General features: G+C 41.2%; 1 protein-coding gene across 1 annotated transcript; it reads right to left on the reverse strand.

The window, feature by feature from the left end:
* Positions 1-714: 714 nt before the first annotated feature.
* Positions 715-19770, reverse strand: USP14 (ubiquitin specific peptidase 14). The gene is made up of 16 exons (XM_058034611.1): positions 19705-19770; positions 17131-17276; positions 16579-16611; positions 15020-15124; positions 13286-13389; positions 11205-11263; positions 9219-9349; positions 8834-8914; positions 8024-8103; positions 6389-6503; positions 4988-5053; positions 4604-4696; positions 3476-3604; positions 2379-2439; positions 1660-1767; positions 715-1532 (listed from the first exon to the last, which is right to left on the reverse strand). Exons 1-16 carry the CDS (start codon positions 19718-19720, stop codon positions 1381-1383), a joined length of 1479 nt encoding a protein of 492 aa, XP_057890594.1. The 5' UTR covers positions 19721-19770; the 3' UTR covers positions 715-1380.
* Positions 19771-21003: the final 1233 nt, after the last annotated feature.

Consider the following 21003-nt stretch of genomic DNA (forward strand, 5'->3'; position numbering starts at 1 on the left):
AAAACTGAGGATGACAGTGGGAGGATGTAGTTCCATAAAGCAGTAACCAGGCACCAACACCATCCTGCCTTTCCCTGCAACAGGATGCAGAACAAGAACTTAACCCTGGAGGTGTTTCTGTGGGGCCTGCAGGAACAGAGCCAGTACTGCCTTGGGGGCTTCTTTAATGGGCTCTATTTTAAGTGGATGCTTGCCTTGAAGCATCCACTTAAAATAGGGCCCCAGGCTTTTGGTGTGCTCCCAGGTGAAGCTGTGCAGGGACAGTGGCACTGGAGTAACAATTGCAAGGCAGAAGAGCTGAGTGTGGTGGCCACAGCTGCTGCCCATGTCCCCAGGGAAGGGTAAGAGACCCTTTCTGATCAAGTGAGGCACAGGCAAACTCACCACCCTGCCAAGAGAAGTGAAAGTATTTCATGTGAATATGGACCAGCTCTTCAAAAGGCACTGGGACACATCAACACTGGGAACCTGTACATCGAGGGGGTTGATGACCCTGCTAGTGCTTTTTAGCCTGTAGCCTGAAAGGCTTTTTCTTCAGGCTGTAGCCTGAAAGGCTGAAGTGCTTTTTAGGCTGTAGTGCTGAAAGGCTTTTTACAGCAGTCACACACATCCCATTACTGCAGAAGGTCCTGTAAATAAGCAAAGCCCAGTTTTGCAGCCACCACACTGGACTTAGCTACTGAATAATGAGTAACAGGACAGGAGACACATCCCTACAGCTTAAAAAAAAAAGTGACTTTATTCCATGACTGCTTTGAGACATCCATCAGTGGTGGCCCAAGAAGTGAAAATAAACACATACTGACTACAGTACCAGGACAGGAGCTGTTTTTAATGGAGACGCATTGTTGATCACAATTTATTTTGAAATCATGAGATGCCAGCAACAGAACAGACTGAATCAGCAGGTCAGGCTGGACAAATACTTGATTGTAGCCACAGCTGTTGGCTACGGGCAGCAGCACTGAGTTACACAACAAGGCAACAGTTTCTCTTCTACCTTCCTAACAGAACTGCCAGGTAAGGCAAAGGATGGACAGCTACTGAACTGTGGTATAAACCATGCAAGAGTAACAAATGTGAGAGTAGGTGTGTAATAAATACTTGATGACATTAGAGAAGAAGGAGGAGGAGAGGCTCATTAAAAAAAAATTATCTTCTGCAAGACATTAAAGCTATTTTAAGTATTGTCACCACCACAGTGGGCAGTCCAGTCCCATAGTGACTAATTGGTACATGGATCAGTTTTAAACCAATATCCCTCTGTACATGAGAAAGTTTGAACAAATTATTTATCCACTTGCTAAAGCTCTGGGGTTAAAGAAGTGATCAGTAATCAACATTTATTTCACACCTAGGCAGAATGGCTAGAACGGAAGACTATTGTTCAGCTGCTTCTTCGACGACTTCAATCCTGCGAGGCCCGTAGAGTAGAACATAAGCTATATGCCAGTCCCCACCCCCAGATAACCTCAAAATGTCTTCAGGTGTAACAATGCTGACTTTGTCATCATCAAATTTAATCCATTCATCTGCAAGGAGAACAAGAGCATCATTTGTAACTTCAGTGCATAAAATCTAAGTTTGTTTAACAGCCCCTTTGCTGAAAGGAGCTGTGCAGATGGTTAACAGGGCTACAATTTGTTTATTATTTTTTACCTTGTTTCCTTTTAACCCAAGACACATAATGCCCAGAGGAACTTGATCTGCCTTGATGAGTTAGCACTGCCTGCAGGTCATAATAGCCGCAATTGTTAGAGCCAATATCTGAAGGGGAGAGAAAAAGTAACCTTGAGTCCTGCTTGATGCACCAGCCAGGCCACAGCACCACAGGTGTGTGTGCCAAAGCCCAGCTACAGCACAGTACAAAACCACTGTGAACTAAAGCAGCAGCTCTCAGCCAGGAGAGTCTCAGGAAACTGAAGATGTTGTGCATTCTTATGAAATAAATATGTACCCCAAAGTATTACTGATGTAATTAATGCACAGGCTGAGTGCTTTGGGCCTCCAGGCTCCAAGCCTCTCCAAAACTGAGGCAACACCAGCACCACCACAGCACTTTTAGAAGTCCAGTTTAAGTTTTTGTTTGGATTTCAGCCTTCCACCACACACTGACCAGTCAGCATGCACATTACATGCAAATGTCTTTTGATGTGCCTGTCTTCTATTATCACCAGCTTGTCAGATGGATGGCAATTATGCCTTTCACTATCTCAATGTTTTCATTTACCTAATCTTTCCATTCCTGTCAGTCTTTGAAGATTAATTTTCAAAAGCATTAAAGAGACAGAGTTCTCAAAATAGTGCTACCATCAGGTACACTTAAGCACAAGTAAATAGGAAGTTACTTTAAAGTCGATTTGCTTCCCTGTACTCACCATCAGGAAAAGAAAATGGTTCATATTTAACTTCTTTTTGTGCACCATCACTTTTACTAGACTAAAAAAGAGAGTAAGTTGAATTAATGTGGAGCAGTTTAATAAAAGCTCTAGCACAATCACATCAAATCCCAAGTCTCCATTAATTTAAGTATATTTCTAAGTCTAAACATTTTTGTTCAAATTGAAAGAAATTCATTATTGTATTTTATAGGTGGACATACAGAACTCTTATCTGAAGAAGATCAGTTTTAAAGCAAATATATTTTAGCACATACTGCCTGCAGCGTTCACCCACGAGATTTATGGGTTTGTTTATGAAACAGTTCTGCAATTGCAGATTTATTCCTTGGTGGGGGCTTGCTAGCAGCAGAAGTGACAATAAGAAAATAGCAGAGACAGACTCTCAGTGCCAATACATTCTGTTCAAAAATAGCACTCTTTCCTTGCTCCCATCTGTGTAAGAGGGGATGCAAGCCTTATCCAAATGCTTAAAAGAATTTGCCATGAGTTAGGCCAGGAAAAATACCAGCAAACTTTAAAAAATGCCTAAAACATGACAGTTTTAGCTCATTTACTTTTGTCTTCAATAAAGACAGGGAAGTCAGAATTATGTAGACAGGATAAGACATGAGACCATTTTCCAAGTTTTTACAGTGCTGACTTTAAGCTCACTAGTACACATACTCTAATTTTTACCAGTCAGGCACATGACAGTGCCTTGTACAACCCTTTCCAGCTGCTGAGCAGGGAACAGCTTCCTACACCCCACTGAAGCAGGGAGCAGCCACCAGACAGAAATATTTGAAGAGAATAATTCTGTGTAACTTACAGCAAACTTTTAGGCACAGTACTGATAAACAGAAGCACTACATTGTAATGTATTTAATACATGCTGTCTGACTACAGCATTTAACATTTCTCATCAAGCAAACACACCATTTTCATGAAAATACAGGATAAAAAGATCTCAAGCTCAATACCAAGGAGTTTGCTATGTAAGAAAATAATATATTTAGGGACATCAAGTTTTCTCTAGTCCTTATCAGTACCCCAGTTTCAGAGGTATGAATTAGTGAAAGCGTCAGGAGACTTACGTTCTTTGGCTGTTGATTCACTTTTTTGTCTTCTAGATCTTTGAATTTTGATCGGTAAGAAACCATTTTTTCCTGCAGGTCTGGAGTACACAGCTCATACACATCCAACATAAGAGGAAATTTGACATCCTAGGAAGTAAAAGACAAAGGTTTATTAGCAGGATTTGGTACTCCACGTTAAAGCATTCTCCCATGGGAAGACAACACAATCAAATTAAATGCAACCCTCTTCAAATTGATGGCAACTTGACCTACTGGGATTCTTTCACTATTTACCAAAAGAGCTACAATGCTTTCACTGAAAAATGTCTAATTCAGTACAAACAAACCACTATAAATTATTCCATTCAGCATAGACTAACAATAATTCAGATTCTTTATTGCTAGCTGTCATACTTTCACACTATGGAAATACCTATGCAGGCCTAAGGGAAAAGAAAAAAGAGGCAAGCATCTAGAATGACTGTACCCAGGCAAAAATGTTATTTTGTGCTGTCCAAACTACCTCCTGAAATAGTTAGCATGTACCTTCAATCCTTATTTCATTTCCTCCTCTTGTAAGGAAGGAGCACCTATCATGATGCTCCTGGGCAGCCTGGGAGGTTTGTCAGCCATGGCCAACAGAAAGCAAAACAGAACATTCAGCTGTTGGCAGCTGGTTCCTGCATTTGTCCATCAGAAAGCCAGACAATTAAAATAACTAATACAGGAAATGTCTGACAGCATAAACATCTCCCATCAACATTAGAACACTGTTCAGAGCTTGAGAGCATGGCCCCCTCCTTAGTTAAACATTCTTCTCAGAACCACTGGTGAGAAAAAACCAAAAAACATCTTGGTTTTTGTCATGATGTAATATTAGCAGTACTGGGACAAATTCACTTTTGCCCCTCACCTCCTTCCTCGGTCTATTTTAGGTAGTGTAGTTTGCCACACACCATCACAACTGGGAACAAAATTACTTGGCACTTGAGCAAAGAAACTGCACTCTAATGTTTTTTAATGCAATTTAAAGAATTTAAAGGTGAACAATTAAGAAAGTAGTCTTCAAGTCCTCATTGTCTACCTTTAATAAAAACTCACAGAAAACATACAGAGGAATTGAATTTCAATATGCAAAAAACTTACCTTAAGAACTTTTGCATTCACAGATTCTTTCTCTTTGTAAAAAAATCTAACCATCTGAATAGTCAGGTATGCTGGCAAGCGACTAATTTTGGACTACAAAAAAAAAAAAAAAACCAAATTAGAAAAAGCTATTACTTTAAATATTCACAGATCAACACTGGTCATCCTAAATTACTGTCTATTCTGGGAATGTATTTTTGTACACAAACCCACAGGAATAAAATAAGGTCTCCTTTTCTGAAGCTCTGTCTTAAATTTCTTGGTAGTGGATACTCAGATGCTTTATGAACATAAATCACATGGTGTTGCAGCAATAACTTTGTGGTTTGGAACAGAAAACTGACAATGAAAAGAATTGTAAAGAGCAAGGAAAGTACCACTCACAGATTTGATATAGAGTGCATTTCTCTGCAGTGTTGGAGAGAGTTTGGTGATTTCCTCCTGAAGACGCTGTTGCAAGAGAAAGAAGTAACACATGTTCATCAGAAAACACAGCTTAGAGAAAAGCACAACAGGGTTAAACAAACCATAAACTAAATCTTGTTCTGCCAGTCTCTTGTGTTGCTGTCAGCCATTACAACACATAAGATTTTGAAATTCCTTGGCAGAAAGGACTATGCCCATTCATTCCTTCAGCTCCAGGCTCATTCCTGAGCCCTGACAACACTGAGTTTTTCTCTGCAGAAAATTTTGCTCCACAGGAGTAGAACTCACAATTGGATTTTATTATGAATTGTATCTGGACTTGGTTACAAATGTATCGTATGCTTGGAACACAACTGAAGAAAATCTGAAGTTTCCTGTGAGAAGAATATTTGCACATTTCTCAGCTCTCAGTCTCAAGCAACCAGAGCTGCATCTAAATTGACAGCTGGTGTCTCCTAACAAAATTCTGGGAAAGACTAGCTTGGTTCTTAGTGCTGCAATTCTCTTGCTCCAGGCAATCTAGCATAAGTTGTAGATTTTTTTTGGCCTGAAAGTGAAGTTTCTTTCTTTGTAGTGTTTTTTCATTTGTGAGCATTAGCTATTTTATCCTACTTTTCCTTCTAAATTCTGTTAGGAAAAAGAAAAAAAGAAGACAGAGATACACAAAGATTATCTGGGAATCATACAACTTGGTTTTAGTCCTGTACAAACCAGATCACTGCCCTAGTCTTACACAGTTACTACAAAGGTTTTGCAGTAGCTCCTCTCCTTTCTACTTCAGACTCCCCAAAAAGCCCTTACAATTTCAAAATACATACACACCTAAAAATCACAGACAACCTTAAGGAGTTCTACTTTAAGTTTGAGAATGATGTTGTCTGGTGGCAAATTACGCCCCCTTTAAAATCTGCCATATCAAATTCAGTTGTTACATCATCTGGTGGGGTTTTAATTAGGAACCAAAATGCTAGCCCACTTCCAAGTTGACTTTTGGACCTTCTGGGAACTGACTGCTGCATAAATCATGATACTGCTCAATCTGGAGTGAAATCCAGCTGAAGAAACAAAGAGGAAACTGCCTTGCACTTGGTTACCTGCATGGGGAACACCATGTCAGGGTCAAGATAATGCTCTGCTGAAGTCTGTTTGACATTAACATGCAATTCCTTTTCACAGCCATCTTCCCAATGAACACCAAAAAGATTCCTGAAACTTCATAATGTTTGGACAGCAGACATCAATTCCAAGTCACAGATTAAATGCACTTAGAACTAAGTGCATTTAGGTCACTTAGAATTTCAACTGAGAAATACACAGGCCATTTAGAATTTCAATTTAATAAAAGTTGCAATAGCTTACCAATTTTAGTCCTGTAAACAGGTATTTCACTTCTTGATTGATAAAGCAGCTAAGCTGAAGGAGATTCTCCTTTCCTTTAGTTACTTCTTCTTCTTCGGCTTCTGTACATTTCATGCTTCACAAAATTAAGGAAAACCATCATGCACCAAGAGCTGAACTATTGCTCTAGTGAAAAGAACATGGCAAGCACACAGCAATTTAGGTAATTCTGTGCTTGTGGAGACAGTACTTTTACTTCTCATAGTACAAAAAAGATTTGAAGGAGCCCTTCCTTCAGACCAATCTGTTCCTTCGTGGCCAAGGACAAGGGGCAGCAGGGGCAGACAGCACACCAAAAAAAATAAGGAAAGTAAGTCTTTGATCACCATTCAACCTGAGGCCTGCTTTTTCTTCCTTCTCCCCCATCACCACCCAACCCCAGGACACAGAACAAATTAACTGGCTGCCAACACACAGTTACAAAGCCCTCCTGCAACACTGCACTCCATTGTTGCTTATGATTAATAAAGTTCTTCTACTGCTGCTGCTGGCCAGACTTCCTGCTTCTTTCAACATGCAGAGCCTCCTTTCTCTGCCTTGTATCTGTCCCCTTCACTGAAATGAAATTAATTCCTTCATTATTTTCTACACATTCCTTTTAATTGTTCTGTCTGTCCTCTCCTCTTTTCATAGTTCTAGCCCAATGCTTTTCTCTCATCCATCTCCTTCCAACCAGGTATTTTTCTGACTGCAGCTACTCTACAAATGCTGCTGTAATCACACTTTGAAAGCCTGCAACTCTTCTAACAAGTCTTCTTGCTGATACTGGCCTATGTATCATTCCTCTTAGCTACACATTCCAAGACTCCCAGCTATTTTAAGGACAACAAACATCGCAGAAGAGGGAGAGAGATGCATGATTCTAACCTAAAAAAAGACTTTTATTCCTCATTACTACCAAACCATGAGATACAGTACCTCATCTATGGAGATGTTCCCTTATTTCAGACAAGCAAAATGCACAGTGTATAATTCTTTCTGAAAGTGGTGCTCAGTTTGATGACAGCCATGATTTTGGGGTGGAGAAATGGGAAAAGAGTACTGCTTGCCATGAGATGTGTGCCCCATGTGGTCATATCCTCTTTTTCTTGCTATAAAGAACCCACTAGAAAGTTGTCAGCTGCATTTGTTTCTTACTCATACAACTGTGGGCACCTAATTTATTTCTTAAGAAATCAATCAAGCTACCTTTTGTGCATCTTTAGTACACCAGGTATGTCAGCAACACACTCTTACAAGCCAAAAAAGCCTATTTAGGACAACAATTACTTTTAGCTGGATAAAGCATGTGAGCATCCTTAAAGCTGGTAAGGACCAATCTTCTCTGGGGAGGAAATGTGCTATTAAAATTCAACAAGGGTTTTTTAATCTGTAGATTTTCATTACCATTCCTTCTCCCCACATCATCCTCTCTCTCAAACCACATCCAATCTTAAAGTTAAGTTCTGTGTACTCTTGAACGACATCATGATCCATTCCCCAACCTACACCTTCATTTTCCATAGTATTCTGAACAATGCTTTTCATCCTCCCTGAACTCAACTGCTAAAGTGTGAAATCATCATTGTTTATGTCTTGCCTTAGTCTTTAGGATACGCTGTTTCAAATTCAATGCTGAAGAATTGATCAATTAAACTCTTCTTTTTAGAAGATGCTGCTGTAGCTCCAGAGTCTGTCTGTAAAACAAAATCTCTTATGATGTAACTTCAAACAGAATGTAAATACAGTCTTCTCTACAGACAAAATTACCCCATTTATTTAAATTCTTTAAAGCCCATTCCTTCATTTTTCTATAGGTGCATTTTCTTCTAGTCAGTCAATCTTACACAGCATAGAAGTTTCAAAACAAATATGCTTATAACATGCTGTTAAATCCAACCTGAAGCCCATTAACAAGCAAGAAAAAAAAAAAAAAAAACCAACATAAATCCCTAGCCCTCCAGCTTAAATCTATCTCAAGTTTCAGGATAGTTTTTCAAGGCCCTGCCAAGAGTCGCCAGAAAACAGTTTACAGAGAAAAGAGAAAGTAAAATCTTGGGAAAAACTTTCAGCAATTTCTTGTATCAGATAACCCATTCAAGTTAAAACTGTAGCACACTTTTATCAGAAAAAAAGTTCTTTGTGCTGAATTCACAGGTTATCAGGGCCAACTACCACATACATGAGAGGGTGTCACCACCAGCGTGGTGCAACACTGCCTTACACAGCCCAGAGGGAAGGGTTTCCTTTAGCACACTCCACAGCATCACTGACAGGACCACAGTAGCATTATGCTGATCAGAAACATCAGAAAGCAACTTCACAATTCCAGACACATGTTAAAGAATTCACAAACAGATAATACTTAACAAAACATATGTGAAATACTATAAATCCCTATTCTGGTTAGAGTAAGACTACAATTACCTCCATAATTGTATCACCTTCTATGCCTTCCAGCTTCTGCTGTAGTACCCTCATCATCTGCACCCAGCACTCATTGGCATCCTAGGAAGGGAGCACAGCATTAAATCTGACTACAAGCATTATGATTTAGTAACATTAAACCCATCAATTATAAAGCCAAACATGAGGATTCCTTAACTAAGAATTTCTCCCAGTTCCATCATGCATTCTCAAAACTAGCACTTGATACTACATTCAACTTCTATACAACTTTTCTACAGAAAAACCACCCCACTTTACTGGGAGTAATTATTTTCACAGGAGAAGGAAAGTCTTAAAATGTTCTTGTTCTCAACTTCCAACATACTACAGAATTTTAAACAATAAACTAATAATTGGTCTTTACCTGTTGAAGGTACTGGCCTTGATCACCTTTCTCTGCAAACTGTGGGAAGGCCATATGTAAAAACTGCAGGAGAATGATAGGTGGGATACTGGAGGAGGTTTTATCCATGGAATCAAACAAGTCTCTAAGAGCTTGAAGAAAAAGTGAATGCTTTGAGAAGCGAAAAAACAATTCAAACATGGCAGGAAGTGTAAAAAGAACAGTAAAACAGCAACAACATTTAAAGACTGATCATTTAACAGCGTCCAATTTGATCTTTCCAAAGCAGGACCAAATTTTCCAGGTGGCATAACAGGTGCACCTATGATCTCCTTTCTGAACACAACTTTGAAAGCATAAAGATGGCAATTCTGAGAATTTGGCATATATTGCGTTGTCTTTCCTGGCCACTAACAGGGGGGAAAAAAAAATTGAGCAATTAAGATTTTGTTTGGAACACATCTGAGGAACAATGCTTTCACAAGAGAAACCAGGAGGCATTCACAATCTATCCTCTAGAGCAACTTAAGTTTCACCAGCTACAAGGCAAAAAAACTTTAATAAAATATCTAGGAAACACCCATGCTTAAGACCCAGGAAAACAAGTATGTGTATGCATATGTGCAGAGAGCTCATAACTATGTGCAATCCAATGAATGATACTGACTGCATGACAACACACATGGCTTTCTTTTTTGTTCCATACTCTAGCATACGTTTTATCTACCCAAGTTACAGCATTTTAAATCCACAGATCACTCCAAAGGTACCTGTTAATCCTCACAACAACCCTGTGAGGTAGGCAACAATCTGCATGGTCACTAATTTACAAGTGAAGAGACTAATGAATTGTTCTCTCCAGTAAGTGAACATAGGCAAGATTACAGGGAACCAAGGTCAGTTGCTTCCTCTTTCAGAAATGTCTTCACTGACCTTGATAAGAGGTGCAACTGATATGACACAGCAATTTAAAAAAAAATGCCATAAGTGTCATGCAGGAGTTCCTGAACAGCTCAGCACCCAAGAATTAACTACAAATTACTTAAACTATTAAAATTCCTAAGAAGCAGAGCTGTCACCTTAAAAAGAAAACAAGGGACACGAAGTAAAGGCAGTGAAAAGGGGAGGGGCAGGCATGGCTGTATAGAGTAACCATTGAACTTACCACCCCAAAATTCGATCAGCAGGCATACCCACAAACTGGACCTTTCCTTCCTTATATTGTTTTGTTTTTCCTTAAATGGACTGGTAGAAATCCCAGTGTCCTGGCCCAGCATCTTAGTGGGGCAATGAAATAGAGTAAAAAAAGAAAAAGTGGACAAGTAGTACCCTTGTTCAAGTGTATGGGGTCTAACTAGGACACTAGTTAGAGCTTGAAGACACAGGGCCACCGTGAGCTCCCACAGTGTGAGCACCCACACCACCACAACAAAGAGTAACTTCTGTTTTGAAGACTCTCCTTTCCACTCCAGCTATGAAATCTGGCTCTTTAGGGCAAAGGCTAAGACCATTGATAAAGCATCAGTTTCCATTGCAACCATAATCCTCAGGCAATAAATCATATTAAAAACCACCAGTGACATACATATCCCAGGAATACGGTGTTAGCCTACCACTATGTGAAACAAAGAACTAAAGTATTTCTGCACAAAGGGGTCAAACCAATAGATGGATGGATGGATGGAATCTGCTTGAGGAAGTTCCAATTACTTCATGCCTACATGTAAAACAATTTAGAGATACAAGTTGTTTCTATCTAAGCCTAGATCACTCTGAAGTATCTTACCCTTAGCCTGCAGCCTGACAATGTGCAGAGATAAACACCTTGCAGGCAGGGGCAGAATAGCCTTTAAAGACAAAATGAATCCTCCAGTGCCAGCAGATCTGACATTCCTAAGGCATATGCACTAAAGAACAATACACAGAGTTTTAGCTGCAAATTTCATCTGCAGTTAGCAGGAGATCACACGCTTGCCTAAACCCCTGTTTTCTACTCTGAACACCAACCTGCAGTAATGTATTGAGCAGAGGCCATTTCTCCTGAAGCTCTTAAGGCACCACCATACCTAAAAGGGAAGAAAAATAATTTGCATGCAATTAAACACAAACAGGAAGGACAGTCAGGTTTTTGAAGCAGGCAGCAACTGGATTCATTTAAAGGAAATCTATCACCAAGCCAGAAGTAACCAAAAGTAAGATTCACTAATATTTACCTCAACGTTTCAGCTATTTTGCAAGCATGGAAGCAAAGGAAAACTGGCATCTTTCAGACAGTAAGTAAAGGCAGACCAACAAGTCTGGCTACATCACTGCTGCTTCTCTAATCCTTTTGCCTCAAAGACTTGTTTTGTTTTTAAAGAAACTGAGAAAGTCTGAACAAAAGCTACCCCATTTCTGAAACATTTGCCATGGCTTCTTCAGATACATGTGAAAAAAAAAACACACCTGCAGGGATAGATGTCAGATAAAATGCACAGAGATGGAGGGCAAGCTTGCTTCCTCCCTCCACAGCTGAAGCAAAACAGTGAGAAGTGAGATGTTTTCTTGGGGAAGTATTTCCTAGACTGAAAAGGAATGGGAGTCCACCTATATGACAAGAACCCTACCACTCTTCTTTAAATTCCTAATTTAGCAGCTGGATGAGGAACAGATGGACTCCCCAAAGCCTTCAAGCAAAAGGAGGGACTCACACATTTTCTAATCTCAGACTGGACTTTTGAAATTCTGACCATTGCTAGATGACAAGCAGGAAACTTTCCCCAGCCATGCTACAGAACAGGGAGGAGTTCCTTGGGGAGATCAGCAGAGCAAGCCTCAGGAAAGAAGCTGTAACAGCTTTCCCAAGTGAGTCCTGTCACACCTTCCCACTGCCATGCACCCTATAGCCTGCCACGCTGTCATCAAGCAAGGAAGACCAAAAAAAGGCTAAATCTCCAGAGAAAAGCAGAGCTTGAACCAGAGTGTGAATCTGACTTCCCACAGACAATACAGCCACATCTTGTATTGCAGTCTGCCAGTTTTCACGGGCTACATTTTGCTTTTTGCTATGGTAAATTTGTCCAATATTCAGATTCAGTGTCATAACTCAAGAGTCCTTCACATGGAAATAAAGACTTTCCAAAAATGATAACACTGACAGCCAATAAAAACCCTGAAACCAAATTTCTGTACTTCATGAGTAGTTCTCAGTACTTAATAATAAAGGTTCACCTGCTAACAGAATGAAAAACTGTTTATAACTACTTAAATAACAAGTGATTACAGTAATACAGAATATCCAGCTGGGAATCAAGAAAGCAGGGGAAAAGGAATTAAATTAGGCCCAAGATGGCAATAATGCTCTACCTAATTCTCACTTTTTTATAAATACTCATTGTTTTCTCATTACAATTCATCTGGAGGACATATTCAGGCCACATTGGCAGGTATTCTTTTTTCCTTCAACATTCATGACTTTCAAGTTTCTTGTATATTTCTTACAAAAAAAAAATCAACCAACCACAAAAAACCACTAGCCATTTTCACATTTCAGTCTAGAATAACAAAAACAAACAAAAATCAGAAAAGTTATCCTACATTCAGAACAAATTAGCAAAAACAAAATTCCATGAAGACATGTCTTAGAACTTCCTGCAGTACCTCCAAGTAGCAAATCTCAGAATTTCACAGCTGAAAATACTGTGCAATGGAACCACTGCAGGAAATATTCCTCAAAGGAACAGGACTCCCATATGATTCTTTTATGCAGAACAGGACCATAAAAACTAACAGCAAAAAAACAGGGTTAAGAGTTCAGTAGCTTATTTTAGAATTTTAAACTGGTCTTGACAGGAACTACTTTCTAGCTAAGCAAAACACATTCTCTCTATTAAAAGCCAGTTCCAAGAAACAAAAAGTCTTAACTTTTTTATTATAGTACAGACTAACACAGCCATAGGATAAACTTTATTTGATCATTCTGTTAATCTCAAATAGACCTAAAGAGTAATAGATTGTCATGATAATCCATACCAGTATTAAGATGACCATTCTGCAAAATATCTTCATAAGCTAAAGGAAACATTTTAGTCACAGTACTTTTGTCCTACCTTTTAAGGGCCTCTTTCACTTCTGGCACGGATCGGATACACTGAACCGTAGCATTCATGTAGCAAGTGTTGCCAAGGTTTGTCAATCCACAGGGCAATTCCATCTACCAAAAAAATTCACAAGGGTGCTTGAAAGTCAGAGAGAAGTGGCAACCATTTTCGTACAAACACTATAATGTGACATCAACTTCTGAGCACATGAATTATGCATAAAACTGGGAATATTCCATCAAATGTTATGAGGCTTTCCAGATCCACTTTATGATTATATTTATCATTACACTATTTGATACTTTTAGGGAACATTCAGGGATGCTTTGGGGGTTTTTCTGTGCATGTTTAGTTTAATGAATATATTCTTCAAGCACGCAATTATTCAGAAAGTTCAACTATAATCCAATTCAAGTTTTGACCTTAAAATTCTATTTCCGTGAAATTTCCACATGAATACATTTGTACAAAACACTGATGTTTTAATTAAAATCAGTTTTCAGTATAACTCTGAAAATGATTGAGTTCATAGTTGGAAACAAAAGCATTGTTTAAACTTCTCTCCAGAAATCTGCAACAGATCATTAACTTGATCTTTTCAGACAACTTGTGAATTTCTGAAGTTTTGACCAATGTAAAGGCCAACTAATAGTAAGCTAGCCAGCTTCAGAAATAACTATAAATCGCCACCTAATAGAATTTTTCTTTCTTTTTCTGTAATCCTGAATACTTAGGTATTTGTCAGGGAAAAACACATACTTTTATTGAAACTGAAGTGATACTGCATACCAATACAAATAGATTATTTTAGGAAGAGAGAACTCATCCAGCATATCTCAGAAGTTACACATGCACTGCAAACAACTGAATCTTGATGTGTAACAAAATTTCCATATGACCAACTTTTTCAAAATGTTATCTGATAGTGAAATCACCTCCTTGCTTGCCTCTCAGTTATCTCAATGTCTGTCTATGGGGTTACTCCAAAATCCATAAACCCTTCACCTGCAGGTGGCCTGGAAAGCACTAAATCCTGAAGCACACAAACTCAGTCATGAACTACAGATCCTTTTTCATACAGACATGCACCAAAGTGTTTCTATTCTGCAGGCACAGTTGACAACAATCTTGCCTGTTAAATATGAAAAAGCTTGCAGTTCAAATGATTGGTGAGAAAATTAAGCCTTTCAAGCTGTAAAAAAGGAAACTCAGGAGTTTCTTCATTAAGAAAATAACAGATTATTTATGCTCTTTCAGACTTTACTTCCACAAAGCAAAACACACGTGTCAAACTTATTTTCATTTTTCACAAAGTTGACCTAATACTAGTAACAAATCCCCAAATACACCCCACCCTAAAACAAGCCCTAGTTTCTCCTCACAGATATGAAAGAGGCAGAAAATAACTTGGCATATCTAAGAGGCCCTTTTTAGGCAAAATACAGGACACTGATGCAGTAAGGGCAATACAATTTCATCTTTAAAAACATCACAATGCTATTTTTAGAAAATCTACTAAGCTGCATGCTCAAAGGAAAAACAGCACTAATTGTATGATTTTTAAATTAAATCCCAGATTTCTTTTTACTGATCCCAGTTAGGTCATCAATGTAAATTTGTGATTCTTGGTGAAGATGCTAAACAGACACTACGGTTTCAAAACCCACTTTTAAGCAACTGCAAGTATTTAAGAACTTGCCATTACTAAGGTTTACAAGAAACTGAAGTTGGAAACATGCTTACAGCCGAGGCCAGCTGCTCCTCTGTCATGTCCTCCACGAAGATGGGGCGAGCAACCGGCTCTTCTGGAAGCGCGTCGGCGGAACCCATCATTAGCAAGGTCATCCCCTGGAAACACAGCAAAAACAGCAATCCATGTCTAGGGACACTTATTTCCACTCAAACCCTCAAGCTCTTAACACACTTCAGCTACTTCCCCAAAAATAAATGCAGTTTATTTATTTATTTATTTATCTCCTAGCTTAACAGAACCAATACTGCACTATTGTGACTTTAGGGTGTACCTCAACTCTTCTTATCTAGGAAGTACCTACTGAGAACAACTCCCCAGAATTATCCGTGCTAAATGTTTCCACGGAAACATCTGGTGAGCTTTCCTGGCAAGTTCTGGGTTAAACTAGTTGAAAAGTGAAAAATAACCTAAACTACCACATCAGTTTAGACAAGAGAACTAACACTTAAGGGGTAAAAAAAAAAGTCAATCAGGTTTCCATGCTTGCTGAACTAGCATATTATGAAAAGGAATCTTTCAGCATTCAACAGGAGCACATCCACACAATAAGATCTGTCAAAGGAGGAGAAAATGACTATCTGGAGTCTTGAAACATACAGTGCCAAGGAAAAGGATGAACAACAGAATGAAGAGAAACTGTTTTGACAGTGTAAATAAATCCCTAGAAATTGTATATAACATTATTAAAATGAATAAAAGCAGCTATTAGCAAAACCACATGCAGAAAAAGACAAGACTATGATGTACTGCACTTTTTGCTGAAAAATTTTGCTACAATAGCTGCAGCTACAGGCTGCTAACTAGTTACAAGGGTAAGAGCAATGCTACCTAATGCAATCTGCCCAGTGAAGAACTGGAGTAAAGCTGTTACAAGAGGTTACAAGAGATGCACAGTAACAAAAATGACACAAAAAAACTCCCAACAAAAATCTGTGGGAATCACTGATGCAATATTATACAGGCAAGCAACACAAACACTTTCTGTTTTCTTTTTGAACTAGCCAAATGTATGAATTACCATTACTAATGCTTTCTTTAAAAACAGCAGCTATTTAACACAGGAGAGCACATTTCAGCAGGTTGGTAAAAAAGGACATAAGCAGAGGTGTAACTTTGGCATCACCAACACATCTGTCCAAGCTGGGGATGTGCAAGGACAAGGGTCTGCAGACAGTACCCAGGTTCAGCACATCTCTCTAAAAAACATCACTTATTTTTATGATCACAGGTAAGACAGCACTGCTCTGATCCAGAACATTTCTTGTATGGAATAAATAAATATATGCACTCAACTACTCCAGAAAAGATAGTATAAGCTCCCAACTGATGCAAAAAAAAAAAAAAAAAAAAAAAGAAGTTTTTTCATAAATCAATGGTGATACCTTTCTAAGCATGCTTACATATGACATCTATAAAATTATTTTTCATCAAGGTATAACTTTTTGAGATAGCACTGCCCATTCAAACAGAAACAGCAAGCACGTTCAAGCCTTTCTTTAAACGCCAAAATAAAAAATTGGAATAGTAACATTTACTGCTCAGAACTTACATTCTTTATTTTTAGGTTTCCCCAGTCATCATCCTGTGAAATAAAATAAAAGACATGTTAGTTATCTTGTAGCAAGATACTTTTAGCAAGTATTGCCATTAATATTAATCACATTTCTAAATATACAATTGTGTTTCATCCAAGGTTACACAATATTAAGTATTTACATGTTATCAAGTCTCATCTGACTAAAATAAAAAGCAGCCAAGCTGTGTTTTCAATTAGGTTTCCCATGCATTGTTCAACACTGCTTAAATGTAAACAACTTTTTGCAGCAAAACTGCCTACGTCTCATTAAACCAGTAACTCTCCAGTAGAGAAGCACCCAAGAAACTTCTCTTAAACAGGTGAGAAAGAAGAAATTTGCATTCAGAGTCTGAACATAAAAAAGTGACAAAAAGTGTCCCACCAAGCTATTTTGTATAAATGAGTAAAGTGCAGTCAGTTTAACACATACAACAAAACATCTTCTGGAGGAACACCCAGAAACACCATCATTGTTCATGTTAACACATAACAAAGTTAGACATAATATAAAAAACTGATTCCTACCTTCAGAGTTCCTCCTTTAACCATAACCTTCTGTCTGGCTGGCTGAACTCCGGTCAGTGCAAATAACTGGGCTTTGAAGACCATCGGAGGTTCGTCAGTGTTCAGCTCCACGCCATCGAATTTCTCTTTTCCCCATTTTACATTCACTGCAAACAAAATGTTTTGAAACTTGATTATTTCCTAATACTCAAGAATGCAATTACCAAGACTTCACACAGTCTCAAAACATTCTGGTTTTGGCTCTTAAAATTGTCAATAATGAAGGTAGGGAACGCCTTTACTATACAGCACCTCATCCACCTCCAGCAGGTCTAAAAAAATCCTACAAAACAAGTGGAAAGTAAAATACAGAGAAACCCTGTAAACAGTAACTTTGTCTAACAGCATGAGAAATCCTTCTGCAGGTCTTCAGAAAAGCAGTTTGGAACTAACTCTCCCGTTCTCTTGGCACTGCTTGTTGCAAACAACTGAACTTTCTGAGGGAAGTTCAGAGGTGCGATACCAGCTCAGTTATCCGTAGCACTTCCGTCCTCCGCCAGAGGAAAACAATACAGCGCTCTTTAAAAGCAAGGCTATTGACCCCAGTGAGGTGCAGGACTGGGATTAAGAAGCAAAGTGAAATTTAGTCACAAAAAATGTAAACCTCGACGCTGGAAACAAGATCATTAGCAGAAACAGGAGGCAGAATGGCACAATGGAATGTTAACTTCACTGTGGTAATGACCAAGAGCAGACAGAAAATGCCTGGAATAAGCTGCGTGCCTCTACAGTGAACAGAACAGTGACACACCTTTGACCACTTCCAAGAACTAACACAGGTACATAAGGCTTCCTTAGCAAGCTGAGATTTTACTGAAAACCTGTAAAATAGAGCACACACCAATATCTTCAATGCACAGTAAGTGGCTGAAATACCAGACTGTAGGAAAGCCACATCCTTCTACCTCTGCTTTGGTTTTACTTAAATATATTACAGCAACCATACCTTTTCAAAACACAAAACTCTTAGAAGTCATAATTTAAAAAACCCTTTCAATAAGGTTCAGATTTCAGATGTATGCAATGCTTGTGATGTGTAATATTACAGAATAATCAAAAGCAAGTCTAAATGAGTTGGACTAAATTAGTCTACAAAGGAACTCAAATGACCAACTTTTCAGTATTTCTAATAGAAAGCATCTTATATTTTGCCTAATGTTCAGATTTTTTTAAAAAACACATTTATTATTTTGCATATTTAAGACCTATGAAGCACAAGGCTTTTCCCATTTTCCAGGAAGACAACCCACTCAGTCACTGAACAAGTCAGCTGCACAGACTTTTGGGTTTTGAATTTTTGAACAGTCATGCTTCCACTGCTAAATATGCAGAAGAGTTAGCAATTATTAATCTGTAGTGTCGCTGGTTTTGACAATGCAGCACTCAAGAGGAAGAATGGAAGATCATGACTGTCTTCTCTTCAGACACTGCAACCAAGACTTCATGCAAAACAAAAGAGAAACTCGTTAATTTGAAAACAATGTTAAGTAAGAAAGAGGAAGGACGTATTTTCCCTGCTGATCAGAAAACACAGCACATACACTTCACAGGTCATGTTGGAAGGGAACACAGAGGCTCATCTCATCCAACCTTGCTGCTCGAGGGGGCCATCCCAGAGCACATGCCACAGGACTGTGCCCAAACCACTCCTGAGTATCTCCAGTGAGGGAGACTCCACGAGATTTGGATGAATTCAGGAAAAATTATTACACTGACATAAGGATCCCAATTTGCTAACCACAGCCAAAACAGTGGACAAGCTATGTACTGAGGCTGCATACTACCTAAAAAGCTGAAGGCCCAACCAGGCCAAATCTGTGAGATATCATCAAGGCAGTAACTGGTCCCAGAAGTGTCACTGGCGGCTTTGTTCTTGAAGTCTTCCACAGAAACCTTTCCTCACAGCAAAAAGAGCCAGCAGGATGAAGTACAATTTAAGAAAGCTTTAATTTTAGGTTTAGGCTAGACATTAGGAAGAATTTCTTCACAGAAAGGGTGATTAGACACTGGAATGTTCTGCCCAGGGAGGCGGTGGAGTCACCATGCCTGGCGGTGTTTAAGAGAGGGCTGGATGTGCTATTCAATGCCCTGGTCTGGTTGACATGGTGGTGCCTGGCCAAAGGTTGGACTTGGCTTTTCCAACCCATCGGAGCCTGTAGGATATAATGGATTTCAAAGAGCGGAGGCAGACACACCTGGAAGGCGCAGATGCCGCGCTCTGGCTCACCACAAGGACAGCAGCACTTCGCTTTTAGCAGGAACCCAGAGCACACCGAGACAGGGCAGCGCCGAGGCACGGCGGCCCGCGATTGACACCCGCCCTCCCGCCAGCAGGGCCAGGCCAGCGCTGCCTCCCCGCTTCCCTTCCCTCCCTCCCTCCTCACAGCCCGGGCCGCGCCTCCCGGGGCGCTCCCGCCGCCGGCCCGGCCGGGATGGGCGCGCACGTGCGAGGCGAGGCGCCTCCCGCCGCCGCCGCCGGGGCCGGGGCAGCGCTCCCGAGCCGGGCCCGGCGGGAGGGGCGGGCGCCGCGCTCACCTGAGAAGAGCGGCATGGCGGAGCGGCGCGGCCCGGGCGCACGGCGGGGCGGGCGGGCGCAGGGCGGCGGGGCGCGGCGCGGGCGGGCGGGCGCGGGCGGCGGCGGCAGCGGCGGGTCCCGGCCCCGCTCGGGGTCTCATTCAAACCAGCCCCCGGGATGACGCTGCAAGCGCGGCCGGGCGGCGGAAGCGGGGCGGGAGCAGTGCGCGCGCACCGCCGGAACGGGCGGGGCCGGCGGCGGGAGTGGGCCCGGCCCGGGTCCCGTCAGTGCTGCGCGCCCTGGGCAGGGCGGGCTGGGCTGGGAGCGGACCTGGCCTTGATCCCCTTGCTCCTGCGAGCCTTGGGCAGAGTGGGCCGGGTTGGATCCCGTCAGTCGTGCGAGCCCTGGGCACAGCGGGCTGGGCTGGGAGCGGGCCGAGCTGGATCCCGTCAGTCCGAGCCCTGGGCAGAGTGGGCCCGGCCTGGATCCCGTCAGTGCTGCGAGCCCTGGGCAGAGCGGGCCGGGCTGGGAGCGGGCCGAGCTGGATCCCGTCAGTCCGAGCCCTGGGCAGAGCAGGCCGGGCTCGGAAGGGAGCGGGCCCGACCGCCAGAATGAGGGGCAGGCGGGGCTGGTGCCGCGGGCAAGGAACGTCGGTGTGGAAGGCGCAGGGCTGGAGCGAGTGCAACAGAGACAGGGAGCTCCTGGAGCTCCTGGGTCTAGAGAAGGGCAACAAAGACAATGAAGGGACAGGAGCATCTCTGTCACAATGACACGCTGAGAGCTGTGCCCGTTCAGCCTCGATAAGAGAGGACTGAGAGAGGACCTCGTCAATGTGTATAAATATCTAAAGGGAGGGTGGAGCCAGGCTCTCCTCAGAGGTGGCAAGCAATAGGGCAAGAGGCAACTAGTGTCAGCTAGTGCGCAGAAAATTCCACCTGAACACAAGAAGAACGTCTTTATAGTGTGGGTAACCCTGCGCTGGAACAGATTTCACAGACAGTTGTGGAGTCTCTCTCACTGGAGATACTCAAGAGCCACCTGCATGCAGTTCTGTGCAATGTGCTTCAGGATGACCCTGCTTGAGAAGGGAGGTTGGATGAGATTGGAGGTTGGACCCGCTGTCCTCCCAGCCTGACCCACTCTGTGACACTGCAATTCTGTGGGAGCTGAGCTGGGCTTTTGCACCCCCAGGGGCCTGCCCAAAAGCTGTGATTGCACAAGGCAGAGGAAGGCAGGCAGAAAAAATAAAAAGGCTCTCGAGGATGAAATAGGTTTGGTTTATAGGAAAGGGTGAAGTAGGAGCTAAAATTACCAACACA

This window comes from Melospiza georgiana, chromosome 1 (genome assembly GCF_028018845.1).
Source record: "Melospiza georgiana isolate bMelGeo1 chromosome 1, bMelGeo1.pri, whole genome shotgun sequence".
Taxonomy (NCBI): domain Eukaryota; kingdom Metazoa; phylum Chordata; class Aves; order Passeriformes; family Passerellidae; genus Melospiza; species Melospiza georgiana.

Excerpts from the sequence above, each read along its gene's own strand:
- USP14 (XM_058034611.1), bottom strand. Across the intron at positions 8,104-8,833 it reads AAGGTGATACAATTATGGAG|ACAGACTCTGGAGCTACAGC; the intron begins GTAATTGTAGTC and ends TTTGTTTTACAG. Across the intron at positions 3,605-4,603 it reads TGAATGCAAAAGTTCTTAAG|GATGTCAAATTTCCTCTTAT; the intron begins GTAAGTTTTTTG and ends TTTACTTCCTAG.